The sequence below is a fragment of the Manduca sexta genome, chromosome 7, assembly GCF_014839805.1.
Source record: "Manduca sexta isolate Smith_Timp_Sample1 chromosome 7, JHU_Msex_v1.0, whole genome shotgun sequence".
In the NCBI taxonomy this organism is placed as follows: domain Eukaryota; kingdom Metazoa; phylum Arthropoda; class Insecta; order Lepidoptera; family Sphingidae; genus Manduca; species Manduca sexta.
Genome location: NC_051121.1, coordinates 7,585,945 through 7,611,112, shown reverse-complemented (window position 1 = coordinate 7,611,112; position 25,168 = coordinate 7,585,945). Strand labels below are relative to the sequence as shown.

The window sequence follows — 25,168 nt, the reverse complement described above, 5'->3', positions numbered from 1 at the left end:
GATTGTGTTTCTCAACATTTAACACGTATGTACATATGTAGGTATGAATGTATATATGTATGAATGTATGTATGGCATTGTGTTCGCCCTTTATTTCTACTACTAATTACTCTTAATGAATGTTTCTTGTGGTGTTTGTTTCCAATGATCTCGTACGTACTTTATGACTCGTTGGTTAATGCAATGAATTTATATTAATTGCTAGCTAAGAGCTCGTATATCTCTTTTTTAATTTAAATTATTACAGTTTGTCTGTAAAACTTTCCACTTCGAAGAATACGTGTATAATAGTGACAATTTTCCTCCTTCGTTGGTTTTCCGTCACATTATATTATGTAGAGGAATTTGTACATACTATCAGATTTAATGTGTTCACCGTATTGTATGTACAATTATAAAAAGATCCAGGTCTCCTGCTCTTAAAATAATGAAAACAGATTTTGTGTCCTCATGATAGAACGCAATAAAAGCATGCTGCTACTAAAGCCCGATCAACAAATCTAACAGGCTTATGAAACCGCGACCGCACTATTAGGGTGTCAGTAGAGTAGTAACTCCTTTCTGCAATGCTCGGTATCATTAACTTGTCATGCCTGGATTATAGAAATACGGATGTGTAAAAGATTAACATGTCTCGTTGTTGCTTTTAGTGTCGGAGATAGCAGTGAGCAGCGTCGTGTGCAAGCTGAGAGCGGCGCCGGCGCGGGCGCGCGCCACAAAACGGCACCGCAGGCCGCAACGACGACGGCCCACAGCAAGCAGCTGGCGGCGGGCGGGGCCAACCACCCGCCCCAGCCGCAAGGTAACCACAAACGTAATGTCTGTTGTTACCTCCTTTGCACACTGCACTCACAACACACAACATCTAACACAACACGCGCGGCACAACACATTGGCCTACAACATCGCAAATATTTTACCACGGCAGTATGGAATCTGTCTGATAAAATATAACAAATATATGACGGGATGGGATAAGTGAGATAAAAGAATGATTTTTAGACTTACTGGAATAGGTTAATTACTTTAAGCATAAAAAGAGTCTAACTAATTAATCATAGTGACTCTCTTGTGCTTATTACCCTGGTAATGACTTTATTTTTTCATAATCATTGAAGATGATAAAAACACAATTTATTTTAATTAATTACTATGCATCCAACTAATAAAAGTTAAACGATCGTCATGTTATTCCCTATAATCAACTGTCATACATAGATGTATTCTAGCACAAATAAAAACAGCAATGAAGCCTCGTGGTTGGTTGAAATCTATCGACTCGTAATAAACCGGTTCTAACGGTACTATTCATGAATGACGAATGTTGTATCCGAAAACTTTGTAGCAGTATACATTGATGTGAAAAAAAATCATACTGAAATAATCGGTTCAAATATTTTTTATGCTCATTGTAGGCTATACATGTTGGAAATACACAAACATTTTATACTTACAAAGAAGGGCTATGCACCTAGTATGAAAATTTCATATGAACATTATTTAATAATACAACAATATAAAAGATACGATACGACAAGAACAATATACAAAAAAAAAAGTCAATATAAAATATATGTATAATACTAAATGCATAGTTCGCGCGTTGGCCACGGAATGTTGTATAAAAATTCAATCAATATAACAGGAGGTAACAATGCTTAAAGGCGTGAACACAATTGAAACGCATTCTGTTGTTTGTTTGGACTTTCATGCACTATCCTCGCCTTAAGCACGTAGATTATAAAAAATAATTAGTAATAATTAGTAGTCCTATCAGTCAACCTGAGGCCTATTCCGAAGTATGGTATTAAATTATATCAATAAAATTTAAATATATCACTAAGTGCTTTAGTCATGTTACCACATTTGAAACGGAGAGTGTGCACTGTCGTATGATGGAAAAAATACTGAATAGCATCTTTGCACAGAACTGGTATGAGAAATCGATTAAACACATGGTGTGAAATGGTGTGCGTCGGTAGATGTTAATCGATTTTGAACAATAATTATTATTAATTTAAATATTATTTATCATAATTATAAGTAACACTTTCATGTTCTGATTTTTTTACACGGAAAGAGTAAATAAAAAAAAAAGTCAATAATTTGTTAACTGTATCAAAACTTCATTGTATTGAGTTTTTTATTATTTGAAAGCGCATAAAAATCGTAAAAAAATAACCTTGACATTATCTGAGCTTATAGCAACGGCATTGATCGTATTTCTGTCACCTATTAACATATATTGCAAAGGAAATGAGTTCTTATAGCTAATAACGTATACATATAAAATACTTGTATTTATAAAAACAATATTTAGTTCGTGCACAACTTTGTGTAAATATATTATGGTTATTAAAAACTTACAACCTGAAGAATGTTAAATGTATATGAAAGATAATATTTATAAAAAAAAATTAAAAGCTTGTTCATCTTCGGGATAGACCTCTAGTTACTACATTAAATATATCGATAGATAAACATTTCGAGAACCTTTATTTGTTAAAGTGAAACTATTTTTTTTTTAATCTTTTAATACATAAAAAAAAAACACTTAAATTAAGTAACAAATTATTTTATATAAATAGTATAATAATAAATGTGGATGTGTGATTTCGCATAGCTAATATATCTGTTCGGAATGTGTGTACATGCGGGTGTGGTGGTGGTGCGTCTGCGTCCGTCGCTGGCTCGACAGGCTCCGGCTGCGGTGGCGATGGCGACTACCAGCTGGTGCAGCACGAGGTGCTCTACTCCTCGTCCAACAGGTGAGCACACAAATATATAACCAACTAGCTTTTGCTCCCACCTGCGCTTGCGTAAAATTTTTTTTTTTTCTAGATAAAAATTAGCCTAAATCCTTGCCAGGGTATCGAATTATTACCATAGCAAATTTAATCGAAATCGTTTCAGTAATTCAGTTATGAAAGCGTAATATACAGACAGAGTTGCTGTCGCATTTGTAATATGTATAGTCTTGCTTGCGGCTCTGCCCGCATAAAAAAGTTTTTTTTGGGATATAATACCCGCTATATATTTTGCCCATGTCATTCCCAGAGTCTCAAACTATGTACATACTAAAATTCATCAAAATTGCTGATATTGGCATATTTAAATTCTATCTCTTCTTTTCTCTTCAGCCTTTTTCTACCTAATGCTAAGTAAAGGCCTCTTCCTCCAATGCTATACAATGAAACAAAACTAACGTAATACTAAACAATTGCAGGTACGAGGTGTTGGAGTTCCTCGGGCGGGGCACGTTCGGGCAGGTGGTGAAGTGCTGGAAGAAAGGCACCAACGAGATAGTCGCCATCAAGATCCTCAAGAACCACCCCAGCTATGCACGCCAAGGACAGATTGAGGTGAGTCGTATTCGTCTATTTCATGTGACTATATTTTTAATCGTCTAAAATTTGGTTTGTATTAAGAATATGTTATATTCTACTTATATTATAAATGCGAAAGTTTGTGAGCATGTATGTTTGTTCCTCTTTCACAAAAAAAAATATTGACCGGATTTGGGTGCAACTTTACAGTTATATTGGTTATGCATCAGAATAACACCTAAGCTACAATGTATAATGATTTTGTGTATTTTGGTAAGTCGGAAAAAAATTGCTATCTTGGCGTACGCTGCCTAAACCGTTGGAGTTAGACGAAAATGATGTACCGTAAGATTGTTTATCTTAAATAGTTCTAATTAAAAGTCCGCGACAGAATATATCTATTTTTATGTGGAAGTTAAAATAGTGAGCCATAAATATAATTAAATCTTATAGTGTTTTTAGCGGGACTTTTATCCCGGAATACTCCTTCACGCGGGCAAGGTCGCGAGCAAAAGCTAGTAAAGGCATAAGGTTAAGACTTTTGGTCAAGGTACTTTTCTTAAAATAGCGATGGTTGAAATGAATGCATCTGCTGCAACTCCTACGCATGTAAACTCTATCCTGACGATTGTTATTCTAAAGAGATACACGGCTCTCAGTAATTGCATAGACAATAAACGTGTAGAATTTACAATTTAAACAAAAAAAACTAAAAATAATAAAATCCAAATAAAACAAAGCCGTAAACACGACGCGATTGCGTGAAAAACATGTTTTTTAACGTAACACCGCGCATAAATAACCATCAAATTACGTTAACGTTCAAAAGAATCTCTCTCGTTGTTTACATAAAGACGATATATTTTTCGCGTTCAAAAATAATACGTTTCACTAATGAAGCGTTTAGCTCTCTCTCTATTTATTTTGCATGGGTTTCGCGGAAGTTTTTATACGTTCGCTGTTATAGTTTGGCATTTGTCCAATAGTGAACTCGTTGTGGATTTGGGATCTCGCGGGACTCGTGACCTCCCATGTGTTAAAATGGTCCTTCGAACCATCCTAGATTCTGAGCTTATAATACAACGTTTTTGTTTTACGCCTGATTGTCTGGGTAATAAAATATACTAGATTTTAATTTAACCTTGAGTTAACGAGTCAAGTTTAATTTCCAGTCAAAAAAAAACAAATAGTTTTTGTTTTTTTTTTTTTTAACTGGAGAATTTACACCAAATAAAAATAGTAACAGTTGTGAAGAATACATTTGTTTAATACGTACACACCGTTTATGATGTGGTGGCGCGCAGGTGTCGATCCTGTCGCGGCTGTCGCAGGAGTCGGCGGACGAGTTCAACTTCGTGCGCGCGTACGAGTGCTTCCAGCACCGCTCGCACACGTGCCTCGTGTTCGAGATGCTCGAGCAGAACCTCTACGACTTCCTCAAGCAGAACAAGTTCTCGCCGCTGCCGCTCAAGTACATCCGCCCCATACTGCAGCAAGTACTCACCGCGCTGCTCAAACTCAAGGTCAGACATCGGTGTGGAACGCGACGCATTCATAACACTTTTTAAAAGTTCACTCGATCGATACAGACTGCAACACTAGTACAACATTAAATAAAATAAAATAAGTTATAAATTTAGAAGTTTGAAATAATCTTGAGGAGTAGTACTCCCACATTTGAGACGATAATGTATGGCTACTGCACCGAAGTGTCGGGTACAATATCCGGTTCGGCCAACGTGATATTGGGGTATTTTACTCAATGTCCGTCCACAGTTTAGAATCACTGGTAAATGGCAAGTCTCGCCTTGTTACAACTTAACTAACACAGCTGACGAAATGTATGTTCTGATGAAACCCCTGTCGACCCGTAGAAAGGAAAATGATGCTATATATACGTTCGTGTTTTCAGCAACTGGGCCTGATCCACGCGGACCTGAAGCCGGAGAACATAATGCTGGTGGAGCCGGCGCGACAGCCCTACCGCGTCAAGGTGATCGACTTCGGCAGCGCGTCGCACGTCAGCAAGGCCGTCTGCAACACCTACCTGCAGAGCAGATACTACAGGCGAGTACACGCTCTATATACCCACATTTTTAATAAACTACACCAATTGCGAAAACCGACCAATCAGATCAAAGATTTTTGAAATACAAATTTATATGCTAAAACAACAGTTGTTACAATTAGTTCATCTTATACAATATTACCACTACCCTAATAGTGCTAAACACGAATTACAGCGATACACAAAACTAGGTTAAAAGACCTGTATTTTGGGTGCGAAATAATAGAGTAATATTCACAAAAAAAAAAAAAAACTTACATAAAAAAAATACTTAGGTTGTTAGAGGTCAGATCGAGGATTAAAATTGGAATCGTTTAATGATAATGTCTGTTAGTATAAATATTCTTACATGATTACAAGGAAAGGACGGCCACGGTGGCGTATTTTTATTATCGTGTTGAAGTCCCGGATTTTATCAAGGTTGGGTAAGGACACCCTTAAGTCTGTACAAATGGTACTTTTCCGACAAAGGTCAATAGGTTCGCCCTCGTGTGCTGCATGTCTGCCTGAATGGAAGGCGTGATGCTATGCTCTATATTTACCTATAATGTAACATCAATCTTACTTTTCAATGTGTATTGCAGAGCGCCAGAGATCATCCTGGGCCTGGGATTCTGCGAGGCGATCGACATGTGGTCGCTGGGCTGCGTGGTGGCGGAGCTGTTCCTCGGCTGGCCGCTGTACCCAGGCTCCTCCGAGTACGACCAGATCCGATACATCTCACAGACGCAGGGGCTGCCCACAGAACATATGCTCAACAGGTATGCTATAATTATCTAAATACTTGCCTTACCCTAAGAAAAACGCTGGAAGCCGTAACAAGTTCACACAATATCAAGAGTAAAACATATTATTTTGTGCAGAACACACACACGACAAATAGGAAGCTAAAATTAGGAAAAATATGATACTTTAAAAAAACTCTGAAAACAATTTAAATCCTCTTATAAACGATCTGAATACTATGACATTTTTTCGTCCAAAAATGTGATAGAAAGCCTCCATAAGGTAGTCTAATAACTCTTATGTCAGTCCAATCGTTCTTTTTCACAACCAAATGAAATCATGGTTGTACTGTTGGTATTTTGTGGGTCAGCATTAATACTTATTTACTATCATATCGACCATAAAATAATATTACATGAAAAAAATCAAAAAAATATTACGCTGCCTCAGTGGCGTAGTTGTTTGGCCTGCGCGCTATGACACTGCTTTAAGGTCTGAGTTCAAATCCCCGGTCGACAAAAGTGATATTATGTTTTTCTACTCAATATCAACCTTGGGTCTGGAATTTGTGCCTGATATGATGATAGGCTCGCTCGCTATCACATCATGGGACGGAACACATAGGCGTAAAGTGAGCCCTAATAGCACCTCAGCCTACCCCTTCGGGGATAAAGGCTTGATGTATTTGATGAAAAGCATAACCTTATCGCTATTGTTCCCAGCGCGAGCAAAACCGCGAAGTTCTTCTACCGCGACGTGGACAGCACGTACCCGTTCTGGAGGCTGAAGACTCCGGAAGAACACGAGTTGGAGACCGGCATCAAGAGCAAGGAGGCCAGGAAGTACATATTCAACTGTCTAGACGACATAGGACAGGTTAGTAATTAGTATCTTTATAGTGTGTTGAATACGTATGTATACTAGTTCAACGGATGAGGACGGATGATTCAAAAATCGAATTTAGCTGTTTTCAAAAAAAAAAATAACCGCCAAATTGATCCTTATTAAATTGTCTACGATAGTTGCATATTAAAATGATGTACGCAGGAGATGTACGAAATCATTATTTTAGTGGCATTTTCATTAAGAAATTAATAAACACAGCCACATAAAAAAACGTAAAAAGTAAAAATAAAATATTGTAGAAATATCATGTTTATTTAATTTTCGATATGTATTACAAATTTAGAATTCATAACTTCTAGAAATACGGTTGGCTCGTTGTTTTTGCTATGGAAAACGTTCTTAATGTATATAATCCTTTTATAACTTTGGTATATTTTATGTTCGTAGGTCAACGTTCCGACGGATCTTGAAGGAGGCCAACTCTTGGCTGAGAAAGCGGACAGAAGGGAATTCATCGATTTATTAAAGAGAATGCTTACTATGGACCAGGTAATGTAATGCATTTCTTATTAGAAACATTAAAATGTGCAGAAGTACTTCATACCTTATTTGATTTACGAAATTATGCTTTAATTAAGAAGCTCATAGATAATAATATTATGATTATTAAAGTTTTGCTTTATCCTTATTATGACATTTACCTTATATTTAGTAGTTAAAAACAATTATTTTTGGAATAATTAAATGAAAATGTGGGAAACGAGCCTATGGCAGTCGTATGATGATAAGTAAAGTGTGTTACAATACGTATAATATATTGAAGTACTTATATATAATGTGTGTGGTGTGTGTTGCAGGAGCGCAGGATAACGCCGGGCGAGGCGCTCAACCACGCCTTCGTGACTCTCGCGCATCTCGTCGACTACGCGCACTGCAACAACGTCAAGGCCTCCGTGCAGATGATGGAGGTACATCTCTACACATACTCCTTACACAGTACATACATCGTCCGCATATCTTGACCCTATTATATATACTAAGATACAAATTCGGGTTTAGGAAGAAGAAAGAAATTTATTCTGCAACAAACACAAGATACATACACATATATCAAACAAAAGAAACAGACAAAAAACACTTAAACTACATTTGTCAGAAAAAAGGCTACAACTCAGCAATATGCCAACAGTGAAGCCAGCGCTGATCTTCCGTTGGGGTGTTTATTAGATTTGTCGGTTTGCTTTTTTATAATGCACGGCTCAAGAACACCACTCCATCTGATGGTAAATGGAATAGTGTCCAGATTACTACTTCTGTTACGCGACACACTTACGTGGGCCACTATGGCGGGTTTTATACCTTGTATGTGATGGATTATTGGTATAATTAATTACATTTTTTTTTGTTATTAAAGAGTTGGTTATGTTCGTGTAGAACATTTTTAAATATAATACATTTTTATTTTATTGCAGGTGTGCAGGCGATCCGGGTCGGGCGTGGGCTCTGTGGGGTCCGTAGGTGGCGTGGGGTCGGTGGGGTCGGGCGGGGAGTACGGCGTGGGGTCGGTTGTGGGCCCGGCGGCCCCGGCGGCACACCACCTGGCGCTCACCATCAACCAGCAGCGTCTCAGAGCCGCGCCATACGACAATCTGGTCAGTATGCACCACGCTCTAACTGATGTCAATCATTATATTATTTTTTTAATTGGGAATAGTAATACTTTATGTCTATGCCGATTGATATACACTCATTATCGGCCGTTTATAATAAATAATTCCGAAAGAATTAACAAACAGTTATTTATTCGTAAATAGATTTTAATGTTCAATGTCTTTATATAATTGTCAAGTTGTGATAAATAATAATTTGTAAGTTGGTGTAGGTGGTTATTGATATTTTTTATTTTATTCTGAAGTGACGTCACTGAATCTGATGATAAGAATCCGGATAGAGTGTCGACTGATATCACCCGACGTCAATGTGAGCCACTATGGCGAGTTTTTCATTTCGTATACAGTGGTGACTATGCTGGCGTTACGTGTAGCATAATGATCAAAGCACATAAACCCGTCACTGATCTATCTCCGCTCATGTCGGATTGCCGTCAAATCAAGTGCACTTGAGTATTGCGCACACTCTTGTGCACTATAATAACTCCTGCGCACCTGACCTGATCAGATCGGCCGTCGTGTTTTAAATTGGTTTACGGAAGACATGACGATGTGGTAAAATGCCGAAGTTCGATTGCCTTGACTATGCGTGTAATAAGGAGTGGTTGTTGCGCAGTACCAGCTGTACCAGGGCGGGCGCGTGGCGGTGGGCGGCGCGCGGCAGTACGCCACGCGCGCCGCCGAGCCCTTCCCGCACCAGTTCGTGTCCTCCATCCTGTGCCAGCCCGCCTACCAGGTACACACCTCACATGACACATACATAGTATCATGCCTCTATTCCATAGGGGTAGGTAGAGACTATGCAATGTCACTTTGCACGATTCTGGCATACTTAACGGGCTTCCTCCACCTTCATTAATCTACATGATTATAATATATACTATTATTATTCTAAACACTGTTCCCATGTGGTATAATATTTTTTGTTTATGATTAAATTAAAAATCATTTGTGTTATACTAAAAACGTAAATATCACAATATTATAGCTTATTCTAAATGAATATGTTCGGGTAATATGACCGAACACCTTAGTTAGCATAAATGGACGCGGCGCATTTACGTAAAAATTGTATTTGGCAATAGCGTTGTAGTTGTAAAACAACCGATTACCGGGGCAGTCGGGTTCAGTCCTCGGTATCTTAACATTAATCTAACATTATCTTAACATTGAACATTAACTTAACATTAAACCTTAACTTTAAGAGTGACGAACATTTGCAAACATTAATTGGTGAGAGACATTAAATAAGTTATCAAAACTCAATACTCTCTTATTAATTACACATTGCACCCTCGCTATTTACTCGTACATTAAGTTTTTGGTCCTTCGAGCCGGACTTACTCGAAAATATAACTTTACGTACAGACGACACTACATATAATTTTAAAGATGAAGACACATCAAAAACATTAGGATTAAGCTGGAAACCAAAGGAAGATCTTTTTACATTTAGCTGCAAATTTACGAAAATCACATCAAAATTAACAAAACGCAAGTTATTATCGGAAATATCTAAATTATTTGACCCTTTAGGTTGGTTGACACCTTTATCTACGAAAATAAAATTACTGTTTCAAAAACTATGGAAAAATGATCTAAAATGGGACGATGTAGTGTCTGACGAAATTTATAATGAATGGTCTAAGTTAATCACTGATAGCGAAAACATTAAAGGTTGTGTGATCCCCAGATGGATTTTAACCCAAGAGAAGGAGGTTATTGAATTTCAAGGCTTTTGTGATGCATCCATTGAAGCATACGCGTGCGTGGTATACGCGCGGAACAAAGCGACAAATAAAACTATAATAGTCGCCGCTAAATCGAAACTTGTACCACACAAAAGGCGATCACATTACCGAGAATTGAGCTTTGCGGTGCATATTTATTGGCCAAACTAATGGCAAAAATTAGAATAAGCATAAATTGTGACCACGAAATCTATGGATGGTGTGACTCCATGGTCGTGTTGGGTTGGCTGCAAGGTGACTCGACACGCTGGAAGCCATTTGTGGCGAATAGAGTTACCACAATAAGGAAGACGATGCCAGGTTATGTATGGCGCTATGTAAAGTCAACAGAAAATCCAGCGGATTGCGCAAGCAGAGGATAACTGCGACCCAGCTGGTCGAAAACCATTTGTGGTGGCAAGGACCAGAATGGCTGCCAACGTATAAGGTCGAAAAGGATCAAGAACAGCATATATTTTACAACACAGAGGAGGATAGAAGAATTATAAAACAAGTTAACATTATACAACATAATAATGCAATTATAGAGGAATTATTACAAACACATAATTCGTTTAGAAAAATAGTGCGCATACTTGCATGGATACATAGGGCATTGACACCAATTTCACGACGTCAACATTTACCACCGTATTTAACATTATTAGAATTGCGTAAAGCTAAGTCAACAATTATAAAATACGTACAAAGAAAGGAATTTTGGGACGATATTGAAAAAATAATTCGAGATGGAATAGTCGGCCGAAACAGTAAACTGTTAAATTTGAATTGTTTTATTGACAATGACGGCATATTGAGAGTGGGAGGACGACTAAGGCATGCAAACATAAGTGTCGAAATGAAACACCCGAAGCTCATTCCAGCTAAAGGTCGATTAGCTGAACTTCTAATACTGGAATCTCATTTATTAACATTTCACGGTGGACCTAGGCTGACTTTAGCTACACTTAGACGACAATATTGGATACCAGGAGGGATTAACAGCACGAAAGCCCTATTAAGAAACTGCGTGACCTGTCGGAAACATGAAGCAAGAAAACAGTACCAACTAATGGGGGATCTTCCTGCAGCCAGAATAAATCAAGCTCCACCATTTTACCATACAGGAGTAGACTATACAGGCTTTGTAGAGGTTAAACTGAGCAAAGGAAGAAGCGTGAGAGCAACAAAGGGATACGTAGCGGTGTTTGTATGCATGGTTACAAAGGCTGTACACTTAGAAATAGTATCGGACCTGACTAGTTCGGCATTTTTAGCTGCGCTTAGAAGGATGGCAGCGAGAAAAGGAACACCACGCCACCTGTATAGCGATCAAGGTACCAACTTCATCGGAGCAAATAGAGCCCTTCAAGAAGAATATGAGATACTGAAGCAAATCCACGATAACAAATTACTAGCTGAAGTAGCGGACCTAAACATAGAATGGCACTTTAACGCGCCGGCGTGGCCAAATGCTGGAGGATTGTGGGAGAGAGCAGTTCGAAGTTTAAAATACCATCTAAAAAAGAGTTATTGGAGAACAAAGGCTAACTTTCGAGGAATACGCAACAATCCTGGCTCAAGTGGAAGCCTGCCTAAATTCGAGACCTTTGTGTTCGCTTACAGAAGATATTGAAGATTTAGATTATTTAACACCCGCTCATTTCTTAACAGGAAGATCTGGGTTAACGACAATTGAGACCAAAACGGATGCACGAACTAGATGGCATTTAACTAACAGTATTTTTAAGCAGATATGGAAAAAATGGAGAATGGAATACCTAACTCAGCTAACTTCGAGAGACAAATGGATGAAGCCTCAAACAAATTTGAAGATCGGGGCCATGGTTGTTATACATGAAGACAATATTCCTGCAGGAAAGTGGTTGATGGGTAGAGTGATTGATGTACATCCAGGGAGCGACGGATACATTCGAGTGGTTACGCTAAAAACTCGAAATGGTGTTATAAAAAGGCCAATCACGAAACTTTCTGTCCTACCGTTAGAAGCCACAACAACGGAGCAACAATTAATTTCATCGGAGAAGAACCAAGAACAAACCGGAAGAAACAGTCTAACAAAGAAAAACAAACAACATACAGGGACAAAAAGGAACGCTCATGTTTCCCTTTCGTGCATAACGTTGGCGCTAACAATTTTCATAACCATAATATGTGGCAGTGTAACAGGTTCCTATAACATCACGCAGTTAGGAAAAGAACAATCTTTGTATTTTGACCCTATAGCAACCCTAAGTTTAACCAAGGATGTTTGGACCCTCGTCATTTTCTATGATATGTCTCCATACTGGGAAGGAGTGCAAGCATTTAACAAATTAACCAACTACTTGAATATGACATGCAAAACAATAGGTGACGGGCACTGTAACATGATAGTCGAACAGCTGTTACACGAGTCCAGTGAACTAAAATACTATAATAAACTTTTGATGACACAGAAATCGCGCGATCACAACAGACAGCGGCGCGGTTTAATCAATGGAATTGGCTACGTAGCAAATTCGTTGTTCGGTGTACTGGATGAACATTTCGCAGAAAAATACACTCAGGATATCGAGTTGCTCAGACGGAACGAAAAACATATTGTCGATTTATGGAAAAATCAAACTTCAATCATTGAATCAGAGTACAACCTCCTCAAGCGAACAGAAGACATCATGAAACAGCAACATAAAATTATTAATCAACATTTAATTAATCTGGATAAAACATCAAACAGACTACAACAAAAATTAACAATATGTCTTTACTTCAAGATTTCACTTTAATGTCTCTCATTGCAACCAATTTATTTTTAACGCTTAAAGGGAACCAAGACACCATCCTAGATATACTTACAAATATTCATCACGGACAGGTCAACATTCATTTACTCACTCCTGCTCAACTCCAAACTGAACTGACTACCATCTCTGCGCATTTGTCAGATGATACCATGTTACCAGTAGAACCCTATGACGTAAAGAAACTATATCAACTCTTAAATTTGAAAGCAAGATTTACGGAAAAATATGTTATATTTGAAATGACATTCCCACTTATTAGCCGAGATCGATATAAATTATATAAAACAATACCCGTTCCTCATCAAGTCGGGAGCACAATGAATGAAATTATTCCGCTGTCCGAATACATCGCCACAGATATAAAAAGAGACACATATATCACCATGACTAAAGAAGAATTGTCCCTGTGTACTAAGCAAGAAAATTGGCTATGCGATTTGAAAAAGCCAGTTTACCCACAGAAAAATAGAAACATATTTTGTGCAGTAGATAGCAGAACCAAATCATGTAAGGTCAAAAGGACAACATGTGAAAACAAATTGATACCATTAACAAATCCTTCTCTCTATTTGTACTACTTCTGTAATAGCTACTCCATAAACATAATTTGCCAAGATCGAATCCAATTGGGACAACTATACAAAGCTGGAATATTGTATCTGGAACCTGGTTGCTTATTAAAAGGCCAAGACTTCACCCTCCATGCCCAAAGAAGGATACAGAATAAAATGAACATTACAAACAATGTTTTTGTACCCAAATTAGATCAGTTGAACTACCTAATCAATACCTCAATACCGTTTGAAAACCTCCTTAACATCACGGACTCCAATGAGTTGGAACTAAAACTAAATAAACTACACAAACGTATAGAAGAGATGAAGAACAGCCAAGCCGAATTAGGAACATCATTATCTCCTCACGATGTTCACTTATACTCGGTGAGCTACATCCTAGTGGGCGTAGGCGTGTTAGCAGCTGGCATCCTGTGGTGCCGTCGCCGGCTGCGATCGCGAGTGCGCAGCGCTCGCATCTCTCCAGACATCGAGCTCCAGCCTACCCCCAATACCCACGACAATAGTGTACGAGTGCAAATGACGGCTGACGATCAGCCTAGTGTTAAAGTGCAGTGTTTTAGTTCCCCTTCGGGTGTAGATCCAAAAACGGATAGGATCCGAGACAGTAGTGATAACGTGCAGTGGCCAATAGTTAACCGTGGATCGAATGAGCATATTTATGCTAAGATAAACAAACGTGCAGTGCTAAACAAATCATGCTCGCCTATACCGAGGCAACGGTTTTAAATAAGCATAATTGTTACTGTATAACAATAAGTGTAATTGATATCAAAATATGTATTAGTTTTAAGTTTTTATTTTTATCTTATCTTTACTTTTCTGCGCCCGGAATATGTTCGGGTAATATGACCGAACACCTTTGTTAGCATAAATGGACGCGGCGCATTTACGTAAAATTGTATTTGGCAATAGCGTTGTAGTTGTAAAACAACCGATTACCGGGGCAGTCGGGTTCAGTCCTCGGTATCTTAACATTAATCTAACATTATCTTAACATTGAACATTAACTTAACATTAAACCTTAACTTTAAGAGTGACGAACATTTGCAAACATTAATTGGTGAGAGACATTAAATAAGTTATCAAAACTCAATACTCTCTTATTAATTACACATTGCACCCTCGCTATTTACTCGTACAGAATATAAGTGAAACCAAATTTTGATCGTTTAAAAACAAGATAAAACAAAAACATTGTTTGTATTCTAAATACTCTTGCAGTTTCTTGAAGTGCCTACAGAATCTTGTCATTAATAAAATGCCATTATAATAGAAAATGCTAGAATTATTTCTGACAATATTAACATACTATCAATCTAGGTCCAACAACTGGCAGCAGCGGCAGCGGCAGCAGCAGCGGCCCACCACCAGCACGGCGTGGCCGGGGTGGCGGGAGTGGCGGGGGTGGGCGGCGTGGCGGGCGTGGGCGGCGTGGGCGACGTGGGCGAGTGGCGCGCGCCGCTCATTGTGGAGCCCGCGCCACTCCCCGACCCCGACGTCTGGGACCCCTACCACCCGCACCATGCGCATCACCATCACACGCATAAAAGGTACACATGCCGTCTACGTATAGTGTAGATTCCAATCATACGTCTATTAGAGATTTTCTTCTAATTAAGCTATGTTCGGTGTACTGAGCGCACATCCTGAGACCCTTTAGGGTAAGGGTGGCCCTGTGTCTTCTTAATTGACAATGAAGATTCCAATTATAATTTGATAGTTCTGTTAGACGAATTATAAGAGATTCTGATAAAAGTAATTTACATTTCAAGTTAGATAATAAATAACTTGCAAATACAGATGCCCCATAAACATACACTCGTACTTGAAAATGACTTAAAAATCTAGCTAGGTCATATTGAAAAAAAAAAAATGGTTTTTAAAATTAAAAATAGATGTTATAAATAAACTCCAATTGCAATAGTCTTTGGGGAATAACTTTAATACTGATATTTAAAAAAAAAATTTTAGTCAGATAGATTCCAATAGAAAATTTGTAATGAACCGGTAACATAGTGCGGGGTTGTCGACAGATCAACAAAGCAGCAGACGAGCGCGGTGCCGCACTATCAGCCGCACCACCAAACGCATCAGTACAGGTTATTACAACCCCCCAATGTCCCCCATCACAATCATTCAACGTGACCCTCCACTGTCATCCTTTTGTGTTTGTTCATTTACACACGTCGGCAAAATTTTTGTTTCTTAATACATGATTTAATTTTATTTAAAAAAATATTGAAAAAATTACCATATGCCATTAATAATAAAATTGATGATCAAAAAATATTTATATCCTGAAATATAACGAGAGAAAATTATTTTAAAGTGATCAGAAGTCAAATACTGATAACGGAACGGTCTGATGAGATGGTATATAGAAATCCATTAGAGTGGACCATAGACTGATGTTATGATTTAATTTATGTCAGTGTAATTATTTTATTATTATAAATAAAGATGGTGACACACTAAAAAAGTGCTTCAGAACGTCAATTTCGACTCCATAACACGGTGACGACAAAAATACCTCAAAAATTGTCTGCGGCCCTAATCAGAAAGTTAATTATGTGATTATGTAGATTGCAGTCCATGTTTTACACAAAGAACTTAGGTTCTTGATGATTAGTCATTTGTTGGTTTCATATTACAAAATTTTGTTGACAAGTGTCGTAATCTTTTCATGTTGTGTTGTTTCTAAATGTTAGTAATGCATCTGTAGTTGTAACCAATATATATTTATATCTTATTACAGTCTATATTGATATCAACAAAAAATATATATGATAACTATAAACTATGTATATTGTATGTAAAGTTGTAATATATCTTTTCCTAACAATATTAAATATTGTTCTTCTTCATATTGTTTTAAATATTTTTTTATAATGTCATACACTGGGATGCACTGTTAATTTTATTCCTTCGATTTATTAATCTATTAAATTTGTATAAGCGCTTCAAATCCCTTTACAAATATGAAAAATATATAATTAATGAAAAAAAAACTGTGTACATATTCCGACATTATTTAGTTAATATATGTTTTTATTTTGATGGGTCATCCCGACACACTTCACTGTAATATAATTTCTTTTAATCATCACTCTGAAGTATTTCCTACCTTAAAGTTCCAAATTTATTAACAGTTTTGACTATAGCTTATTTTCTATTTCTTGCTATATGATAGAGTCTTACCAGGTTAACATAACTTTTAACATGTACAATGTGTCCACAGTATGGCAAGCAGTGGCGGCAAGAAGGAGCCGACGCAACTATCGCCGGTGAAGAAGCGAGTGAAGGAAGGCACGCCGCCTTCGAGGCACAGGCATAATCATCACGATCACACGTGAGAATTGTTTTTCCGTTGGCTAGTGTATTAACTTGTAAATAGGGCCTCCTATCACAAAAATGATGATGATGATGATGTATGGTATAAGAGCTTGATTTCCGCATTCAGATTACGGCTAACTATTGGGAAAAGAGAGAGAAGAACAGGAAACAATTGGACCATATACTTATGAAAATATTTCTGTATATTTAATCATTATTAATCCAAGCTTGTTATACTTTTAATAATAACGAAGGAACAAAAGTTCAAAAATATGATTTTCGCATTTACTATTTCGACAGGAACAGCCGAGCAGTAAACGTGACGACGAACGCGAGCGTGGGCGCGGTGGCCACTTCGGCCGCCGCGGCCCCGGGCGTGGCGGCGGGCGCCGGCGCCTGGGACCCGCCCGCGCCGCACCACACCATCACCATCCGCGACACGCCGTCGCCCGCCGTCTCCGTCATCACCATCTCCGACTCCGACGACGAGGAGCCGCGCCGCGACCGCCCGCACGACAACAGAGGTAGCCTATTACATTATAACTTATACACTTTACACGAGCCTATAAAATAACTTCAATTATCACTTGCTAAGTAAACACCAAATATCACGTATTATGAAGTGTCGAAAAATATTATATAATTTTTTAACATGCACCAACGCGATCAAAGCGTATTCCTATTATAATAACTGATAATATGTAAATAATATAAAGAGTGAATAGAACGAGGAGTTTAAGTATGTGTCGGTTGTCAGGCGGCAGCGGCGAGTGCGTGGCGTCGTCGGCGGCGGGCGGCGTCATCTGCAGCGCGCGCTCCCCGCGGGACGAGCGCCACGTCAAGCACGAGCCGCACCAGCACCACCAGCCCTGCCACCACCACCACACCGTACGGGTTCATAGCTATCGCTTCACTAACTCAAGTGTTGGCACTTGCTAAAATCACAATAATAAAAATGAAATATATATTATAAATATAAACGTATAAATGTCCATTACAGCAGCCACAACAACAGCCACAACAGCACCAACAGCCGCAACAGCAGCAGCAGTCGTCGAGCGGCGCGTGTCGAGCGCCACAGCCGCAACAGCCGCAACAGCCACAGCAGCCGCAGCAGCCGCCGCAACAGACGCCGCAGAGCCAGAAGAAACGGCTGCTTGCGCTGGCGCAGCAGGAGGCGCAGGCCAAGCGCGAGCCGCCGCCCGCGCAGGACCATCACCATCACTATGCCACGGTAGGAATTTTAATTTATATAAGTTTTCTGCTTAAACTTTGCTTGATTCAAATTTTAGCCCAAAAATATGGCAGTGTACGTGTACCTAGGTCCCACAAGTTCTTAACGGTGTTTCGAATATAATATGATTTTGTGGTAGGTTACCAAATAAATTGAAATGTGCTTAGTCAAATACACCGCGCAAATGATGTGTACACTATAATTTTAAAATCATCTCCGAATTGAAATCATTGTGGCTATATAATAATAGTATGTGGAATAGTTAAATACTTTTTCATTAGATACTCAATCTAATAAAATGAAAACATAAAGTGTAGTGTTTTGTGTTACAGAACGGTACGACAGTGCGCCAAACGAACGACTACCAATGCAATCAATACGTACCCGCGCAACACAAGCGGGACAGTGTGAGTGTCTTATTTTAACAATATTGTCATAGCTTCGTTTACGCATATTATATTTTCGAAATATTTTATCAAATAAACCCTTTTGCCGGTAATTCAATAAATATCTACTTATTTTCAAAATCGACAACAGTTTGTCTAACAGGGTGTAATTCAATGGATGGGAATGATCACTCTCCATAATATACATGTTTTACATGTTTATTGTGTACCTTCTTTTGTATCAAACTTCGTATACAGAATTACGAATATGTGTGTTTGTATTGCAGAGCGGCGGTTGTCGTGAGTACCTTCCGACGACTGGTGGCGCTCACGCCGTGAGTGCAGTCGGCGGTGTGAGTGGCGTGAGCGGAGTGAGCGGCGTGAGCGGAGTGAGCGGAGTGAGCGTGAGCGTGAGCGGGCCGCCCGCCGCGCACAAGCACGCCGCGCCGCACGCCTGGCACCACCACCCGCACCCGCACTACAAGTACGTACATAAACAAACATATATCAAGCCTTTGTCCTCCAACGGGTAAGCAGAGGTGCATCTAGGGCATCCACTTTTCGGTATGTATGGTCAGTCTCAAGATGATAAGGAAGCGAGCCTATCCCCACATCTGGTGACATTTCAGACTCCGGACTGATAATGAGCAGAATTAATCAATATCACTTCTCCCTACCCGGGATCTTAAAGTGGTAGTCGTTTGGCGCCCGCAATAAAAGTACGCCACTGAACCAGTTATCGACAAGGATTGCACTGCTCTTGTTAGATCTGAAATTAATATTTTATGTTTGTTTCAGAACGGCTAGCGGCGGTGTTCTATCGCCGGGTGGGGGCGTGTCCCCCGGGTATCTCCCGCCGCCGTTGTACGTGCCCTACCATTATCACACGTTAGTATTATAATGAATATTAGTAGGTTTGTGTAGGATCATTTCTGGAACTGGTCAGGTCTAAATATGTTATTCGCAATTAAAAAAAAAAATATTATCATCCAAAGACTAACGTAACTTGCATAAATTTTGAATAGCAAGTGGAAGTAGTGATTGTTGCGCGTTGTGCAGGGGCGGAGTGAGCGGCGTGGGCGGCGTGGGTGGCGTGGGCGGCGTGGGCGGCGTGGCGGCGCCCCCGCCGGCGCACCACGCGTCGGGCGCGCGGCTGCCGGGCTACCTGCAGCCCTACTCGCCCACGTACCTCGTGCCGCAGCACCACCAGCAGCACCTCTGGTACACCGACTGAGCCCGCACTCCGCACACACCTTCTACACTCTACCGAACAGATGCAGCTGCCGACGGACGTAGTACTCTATCGGATGATATAGGCACGCGTTCTAATTTATACCTTATTCAAAAACTTATCGATGTCAAGTGAATCAATTGTGCTTTGTGTGTTCGTGTGATATTACTATCGATTTATTGTTGCACCATACATATATGAAACACGTTATATTTTGCGTGTGCTCACGTGGTTTGATTCACTTTATTAGATCGGATATGAGTATATCTAAGTAGATATTATATCGATACATTTTATGCTGTATTTGTTAAACATATTGAAAAGTATTTCCCGGCGCCGCCTTATTGATATGTGTTGAGCAAACGCGTGGTTAATAACCAATTTACTCTGTCGAAATGAAATACTATATTATTAAAAAATATATATAATATGTTATCGTCTTCGATGGTAGAAATTAGTGTAGAAGTAATTCATGTTCGAGATTAGGGCTTGGTCTGAGTCGATAACGACAGCACTCCGCGCCCCTTGTCGATGAGCGGCCATCACTACCGCGCCGGCGCTGGCTCGTCTGAAGGGCGTCCGAGTGACAACAGCAAAGGAACCAAATATAATCGATATCACACTGCGATTTTTAATTAAAACTATGACTAGTGTGTTTAGCGCGCGTATTATATTATATATTTAAATGAAAAGTCCCTTTATTTTAACGGATCGTGACCGAATTTTATAATCGATTTATCGATACTGTACAAAATGTGATTTTTTTACTTTAATTGTGGGAATGTATTTGTTTTTAATTCGTATTCTTACGGCGACGTACGAGCTGTAGTCGCGATACGTGTGAATTATTTTATTGTTAGTGGGAGTCATTCGTAGAGTTGCAGTGATCGGTCGTAGCGGCGACTCGGTCTCATTGTATAATACCAAGTTTTAATTTTATCGATATCACTTCTTGTCAATACATGCGATGTAGACGAGCGTGGACTTTGATTTTTGTCTTGTAACATATGGATTGTAAATTTTGATTTATTATTAATTAATATTAATAATTTGTTTTTTTTTTGCTACAAAAGCAGAGCGTGTAGGTTGCATTTACTAAATATCGTAGAACTTAGTGTTTGTACCAAATCAATTTAATATGGGATACATATGTAGTGTATATTGTAATACATATTATATGTTTTATATTTAATGCGTTATAATATAAAGTTACGCAAAACGCTGATATATAACTGTTTTGTACAAATTCGGCGCGGTTGTTTGTAACGTGTGTGACGTAACGATATAACCATATCCTGATTGATATATGCTCGTAGTTTTATTATAGACCCCTCATTGGACCACTAGGGGTCCTTTGGCTAATTTAGATTCGAAATGTGTATTTGTGTGGAATAACTAGATCGTGTCCTGGTATATACAGCCATCAATACGGTAACATGTATTTGTTGGGGCCAAAATATTTGAATATGCGTTGTAACACGAACATATTAAACGCACGTTACAGAAACTCTGTTGAATTTGCTATTCTGTATAATTATTTAATTGTTTTCAATCATTACGTGGCGGTGATTTTGTCAATTATATATATTTTTCTTTGTTTTCTTTAACATCAGTAGATGTAACTGTTTGCTTTAGATATATGAGGTATAGTGTTGTCTCACGTTCCATATCATTATAGTGTAGTCGCGTATGGAGGCCGCGGGAGGTGGCACTAATCCTCCCACACTCCTCGCATTGTATTAATCAAATGGAGTCTTATATTTAGTGATAAATGTATAAGGCGCGGTGGTGGACTACTTGTTAGTGTAGAGTCAAGTATATTACAAAAAAAGTCTATAAATTTTATAACCATAGTACACACTGATAGTTAATGGTGTTATGCATGTATGTTCACAATTAGTTAGCGCGATGTACGATAATTATTATTCGATGGTTACAAGGAAAATGTATAAAAAAATATATATCGATGATTATTATTTAATTTTACGATTGCGTTTCATTAAGTTAACCATGTGTAGTGTGACGCTCGCATTTTGTTTCTCTGACTCGATACATGTCACGTATCGACTGGGTATTTCAGTTTTGCCTGTATGTTATTAGCAATTCGGGACAGGCCCTTGGCTTTTTATGAATATAGATGCCCTGTAATTAATATATTCTAGTGCGAGATTGATGCAAAGTTATAAATTTATTTGTTGTGGCAATTGTCGATAATCACGCGATGTTGGTGTCTCTACGCGGAGTTCGGCTGTTGCTACTTAGTATTACACAAATCGGTGAAAAATACCTTAAATCTAAAATAATTTTATGATTAAAGTATATTACGTAATAGAATTTGTGTATGAGTTTTTGTATCTATCTCTTTGGGATATGTTATACGAAAACATCATATAAAATAAAAACAGAATTAAACATGTTCACTTATCGTGTATAATATGCATTAATTAATTTAAACAGTAACAGTTTTTGTTCCCGCGTTGGTTGGGCGTGGTTAGTGTGGTAGTGAGGCGCGCGTGGGGGGTCATGGTGGCGCAGGCGTCCCTCGTCGGTGTCGCTGCTCTATATATAAGTAGTTAGTTAAGTGGTATCGTACAACATCCATAGTCATTCTACCCTCTAGTATACGGTATACAGGTTCGATGCTGCGCCGGCGACGGACGCGCCGCGTCTCTGTAACATTTTATGCTTTCACTAGTTTTTGTAATTAGTATTAATTTATAATAAACAAGATAATCGCAGTTATCTCAAATGTGAAAAACACACATTCTTTGGTATTTAATTGTTTTTAATGACAAGACTATGTAATGTTAATTTTTATTATAATTTAGTACATTAGCTTTGCTGCCTGACAATAATCTTACTTTTAGTTCACGTACACTTTACGGATGTTACTATGTATTAGTTTTTCTCTTTTCCACGGACATTGCATTCATTACGCTAACATTATAGATGTAAACTTTGTCTGTTTTATCATAACTTACTTTTACATTACTTTGTTTTTATTTTAATCGCTTTAATACTTTATGATGTGTTTTATTCCTCCCAGTAGGGGATGCTTTGTACATTATTATCTTAGAATATTATAAGTATTAAACATTCAATGTTAGCCTACTCTATGTGATGTTCTTTGAAACATAAAATTGTGAGCATGACAGGGCGGGCTTTATCTACAATTGAATTATATATAATTTACTTAAATAAATTAGTAAAACAAATCATATTAGAAAATGTAAACTCGTGTTTGCTTGGTCTCATGTAATTAATCGTTCGTAAATTAAGAAAAAATATTTATTTTTAAAATGGCATTTGGAGCTTATCTTCGAGTAGTGTACATGTGGATGCATAACGTTTATTGTAAGTGTTAATCAAATTTAATAGTCGCGGATGTGCGATTAGTAATAATTTGAGCATGTCGGACGCCCGCCCTGCCATCTCTGTTTATGTGAAGCACTCCCTCCCGTAGCAAGGCTTAGTCAATGATCTCCGTTCGATGTTCACATATTGCTAACTCACCTGAGGCGAACCATCGCTAAACTAAATCGTAATTATTATTGTTTAAGGTTTTATTCGAGTTTTGGGGGTTTTATTTTTAAGTGTATTAACTGATGGAATGTTTACGTATAATAATTATATTTTTTTTCTCTTTATCATTTCCTAGTTTAAAAACATTACGGTATCATTTAGTTGTTTTGAAATTGCCTTATTAATAAGTATTTCGCATACGGGGCACGCGTTAACATGCCAAACACGAATGTTCAATTATATTTCGGTATTTAAATTGTATTATGACAATGTAAATTTTGGGTTGTTGCAATAAAAATAAATTTGTGTACATTGATTTTGTCGCGCAACAGTATGGATACGATGCCCTTAGTATATGTATATTTAGTGATAAATAACGGTTTCACCACGCCACGATACCTGTAATGTAGGAAAATGGCAAAAATATATATAATACTGTAATTAAAGCGTCGACAATAATTAATTTATACGGACATATTTGTATGTACAAATGCTTCGTATTGTTTGTAGTGCGATGCGACGCGTGTCCGACTGTCGCTCGGTGTCGCGCGACAGTGTCTGACATCCGTCGCGTCTCTGCCCGTGTCGTTATAATTTTAAGTTTTGGTCCAGCATTGTACCGCGGGTCACCGGCCCGCGTTCTATTCCACTGTGATTATTATTCTATTGATTTGTGTCGGTGAAACTAAACGTAGTTACGTTTTGGTTTTAATATTTTTCATGTAACAATGTACTCGATATGCGCCACGAGCTAACGATTAAAATAATGGGTATTTTTTGTTTTAATTTAGCGTAGTGCGTTGTGTAACGCGAGTTAAATATTAACACGTTTTGATTACGCTATAAGTAATGTGGGTGGACCTGGGATATATAGCACTGATGTTGCTTAAGTTTTTTTTTCTTCTTCAATGATAATCAAATAGTTTTATTATTAGAGAGCAAACTGTAAATAAACATCCAAATATCCCTTTTTATTTTATTTTTATTTTCGTCCTTCCCGGTCGTGTGCGTGTGGTGACGTCACTAGATGTGATTCTAGTGACAGATTCGCATCGTGCACGGCCAAATATCCTCACTCCTAGTTGTTTTATTTTCGCTTAGGCATAATGTGGGCCTGTCTTCGTGTTCGCATCGCAACTAGTATACTCTATTTGCCCCCGCTGTGACGTCATGGACTTCACTATCAACAAAGTTGTTGGCTCGTTTTACATTACCCGTGGCGTTCATATGTATATTATAAACATAAAAAAACGAACGCTATGACGATAAATATAACACTCAAACAAAAAGCCTTCAAAGTAAGAAATAATTTTCAAGATCATTTTAAATGGAACATCAATAACTTTCCCACAAGATTACTCGTAGCACTTCCGACATTTTATGAGTCATAATAAAATCTACTATACGTAGTATGTAAACAATCTTGTTTGCGTTACGAATTATTCGTGGAATATTCAAAGAAATTTCCACGCGCTGGCCAAACACCTTTATTGATGGTAAACAGCCGATGCGTCAGAACGGACGGGGACGCTCGCATACCGCTGCTTACACGCGTGGACAGCAAGAAAGGATGCTCTTCGTAAATTATATTCAGCAATGTTCGGAAACAATACAGTGAGTGATAACTTTATTAGGAAGTATGGCCAATAAATAGTCTATGCACAAAGTAATTATAAACCTACTTTAATCATAGGATATAATGTTTAACAGT

The 25,168-nt window shown here is 38.3% G+C and overlaps 1 protein-coding gene across 7 annotated transcripts in view; it reads left to right on the top strand.

Moving 5' to 3' along the window:
* LOC115439717 (homeodomain-interacting protein kinase 2) overlaps nucleotides 1-24,429 on the top strand; it is a 137,668-nt gene extending 113,239 nt beyond the window's left edge. For 4 of the 7 annotated variants that reach the window (XM_037447601.1, XM_037447603.1, XM_037447604.1 and 1 more), the window contains 21 exons: nucleotides 651-802; nucleotides 2,624-2,768; nucleotides 3,227-3,362; nucleotides 4,631-4,849; nucleotides 5,239-5,393; nucleotides 5,979-6,155; nucleotides 6,843-6,996; nucleotides 7,414-7,515; nucleotides 7,824-7,934; nucleotides 8,439-8,618; nucleotides 9,253-9,372; nucleotides 15,072-15,301; nucleotides 15,785-15,850; nucleotides 16,990-17,100; nucleotides 17,385-17,608; nucleotides 17,842-17,978; nucleotides 18,085-18,318; nucleotides 18,651-18,725; nucleotides 18,992-19,188; nucleotides 19,503-19,592; nucleotides 19,764-24,429. In XM_037447601.1, coding sequence (XP_037303498.1) covers nucleotides 651-802; nucleotides 2,624-2,768; nucleotides 3,227-3,362; nucleotides 4,631-4,849; nucleotides 5,239-5,393; nucleotides 5,979-6,155; nucleotides 6,843-6,996; nucleotides 7,414-7,515; nucleotides 7,824-7,934; nucleotides 8,439-8,618; nucleotides 9,253-9,372; nucleotides 15,072-15,301; nucleotides 15,785-15,850; nucleotides 16,990-17,100; nucleotides 17,385-17,608; nucleotides 17,842-17,978; nucleotides 18,085-18,318; nucleotides 18,651-18,725; nucleotides 18,992-19,188; nucleotides 19,503-19,592; nucleotides 19,764-19,938 — 3,190 coding nt within the window. In that variant the 3' untranslated portion in view covers nucleotides 19,939-24,429. Of the gene's footprint in view, nucleotides 1-650; nucleotides 815-2,623; nucleotides 2,769-3,226; nucleotides 3,363-4,630; nucleotides 4,850-5,238; nucleotides 5,394-5,978; nucleotides 6,156-6,842; nucleotides 6,997-7,413; nucleotides 7,516-7,823; nucleotides 7,935-8,438; nucleotides 8,619-9,252; nucleotides 9,373-15,071; nucleotides 15,302-15,784; nucleotides 15,851-16,989; nucleotides 17,101-17,384; nucleotides 17,609-17,841; nucleotides 17,979-18,084; nucleotides 18,319-18,650; nucleotides 18,726-18,991; nucleotides 19,189-19,502; nucleotides 19,593-19,763 lie in introns of all 7 variants that reach the window. The other 3 variants (XM_030163678.2, XM_037447605.1, XM_030167545.2) reach the window with 3 other exon arrangements.
* The last annotated feature ends 739 nt before the right edge of the window (nucleotides 24,430-25,168 follow it).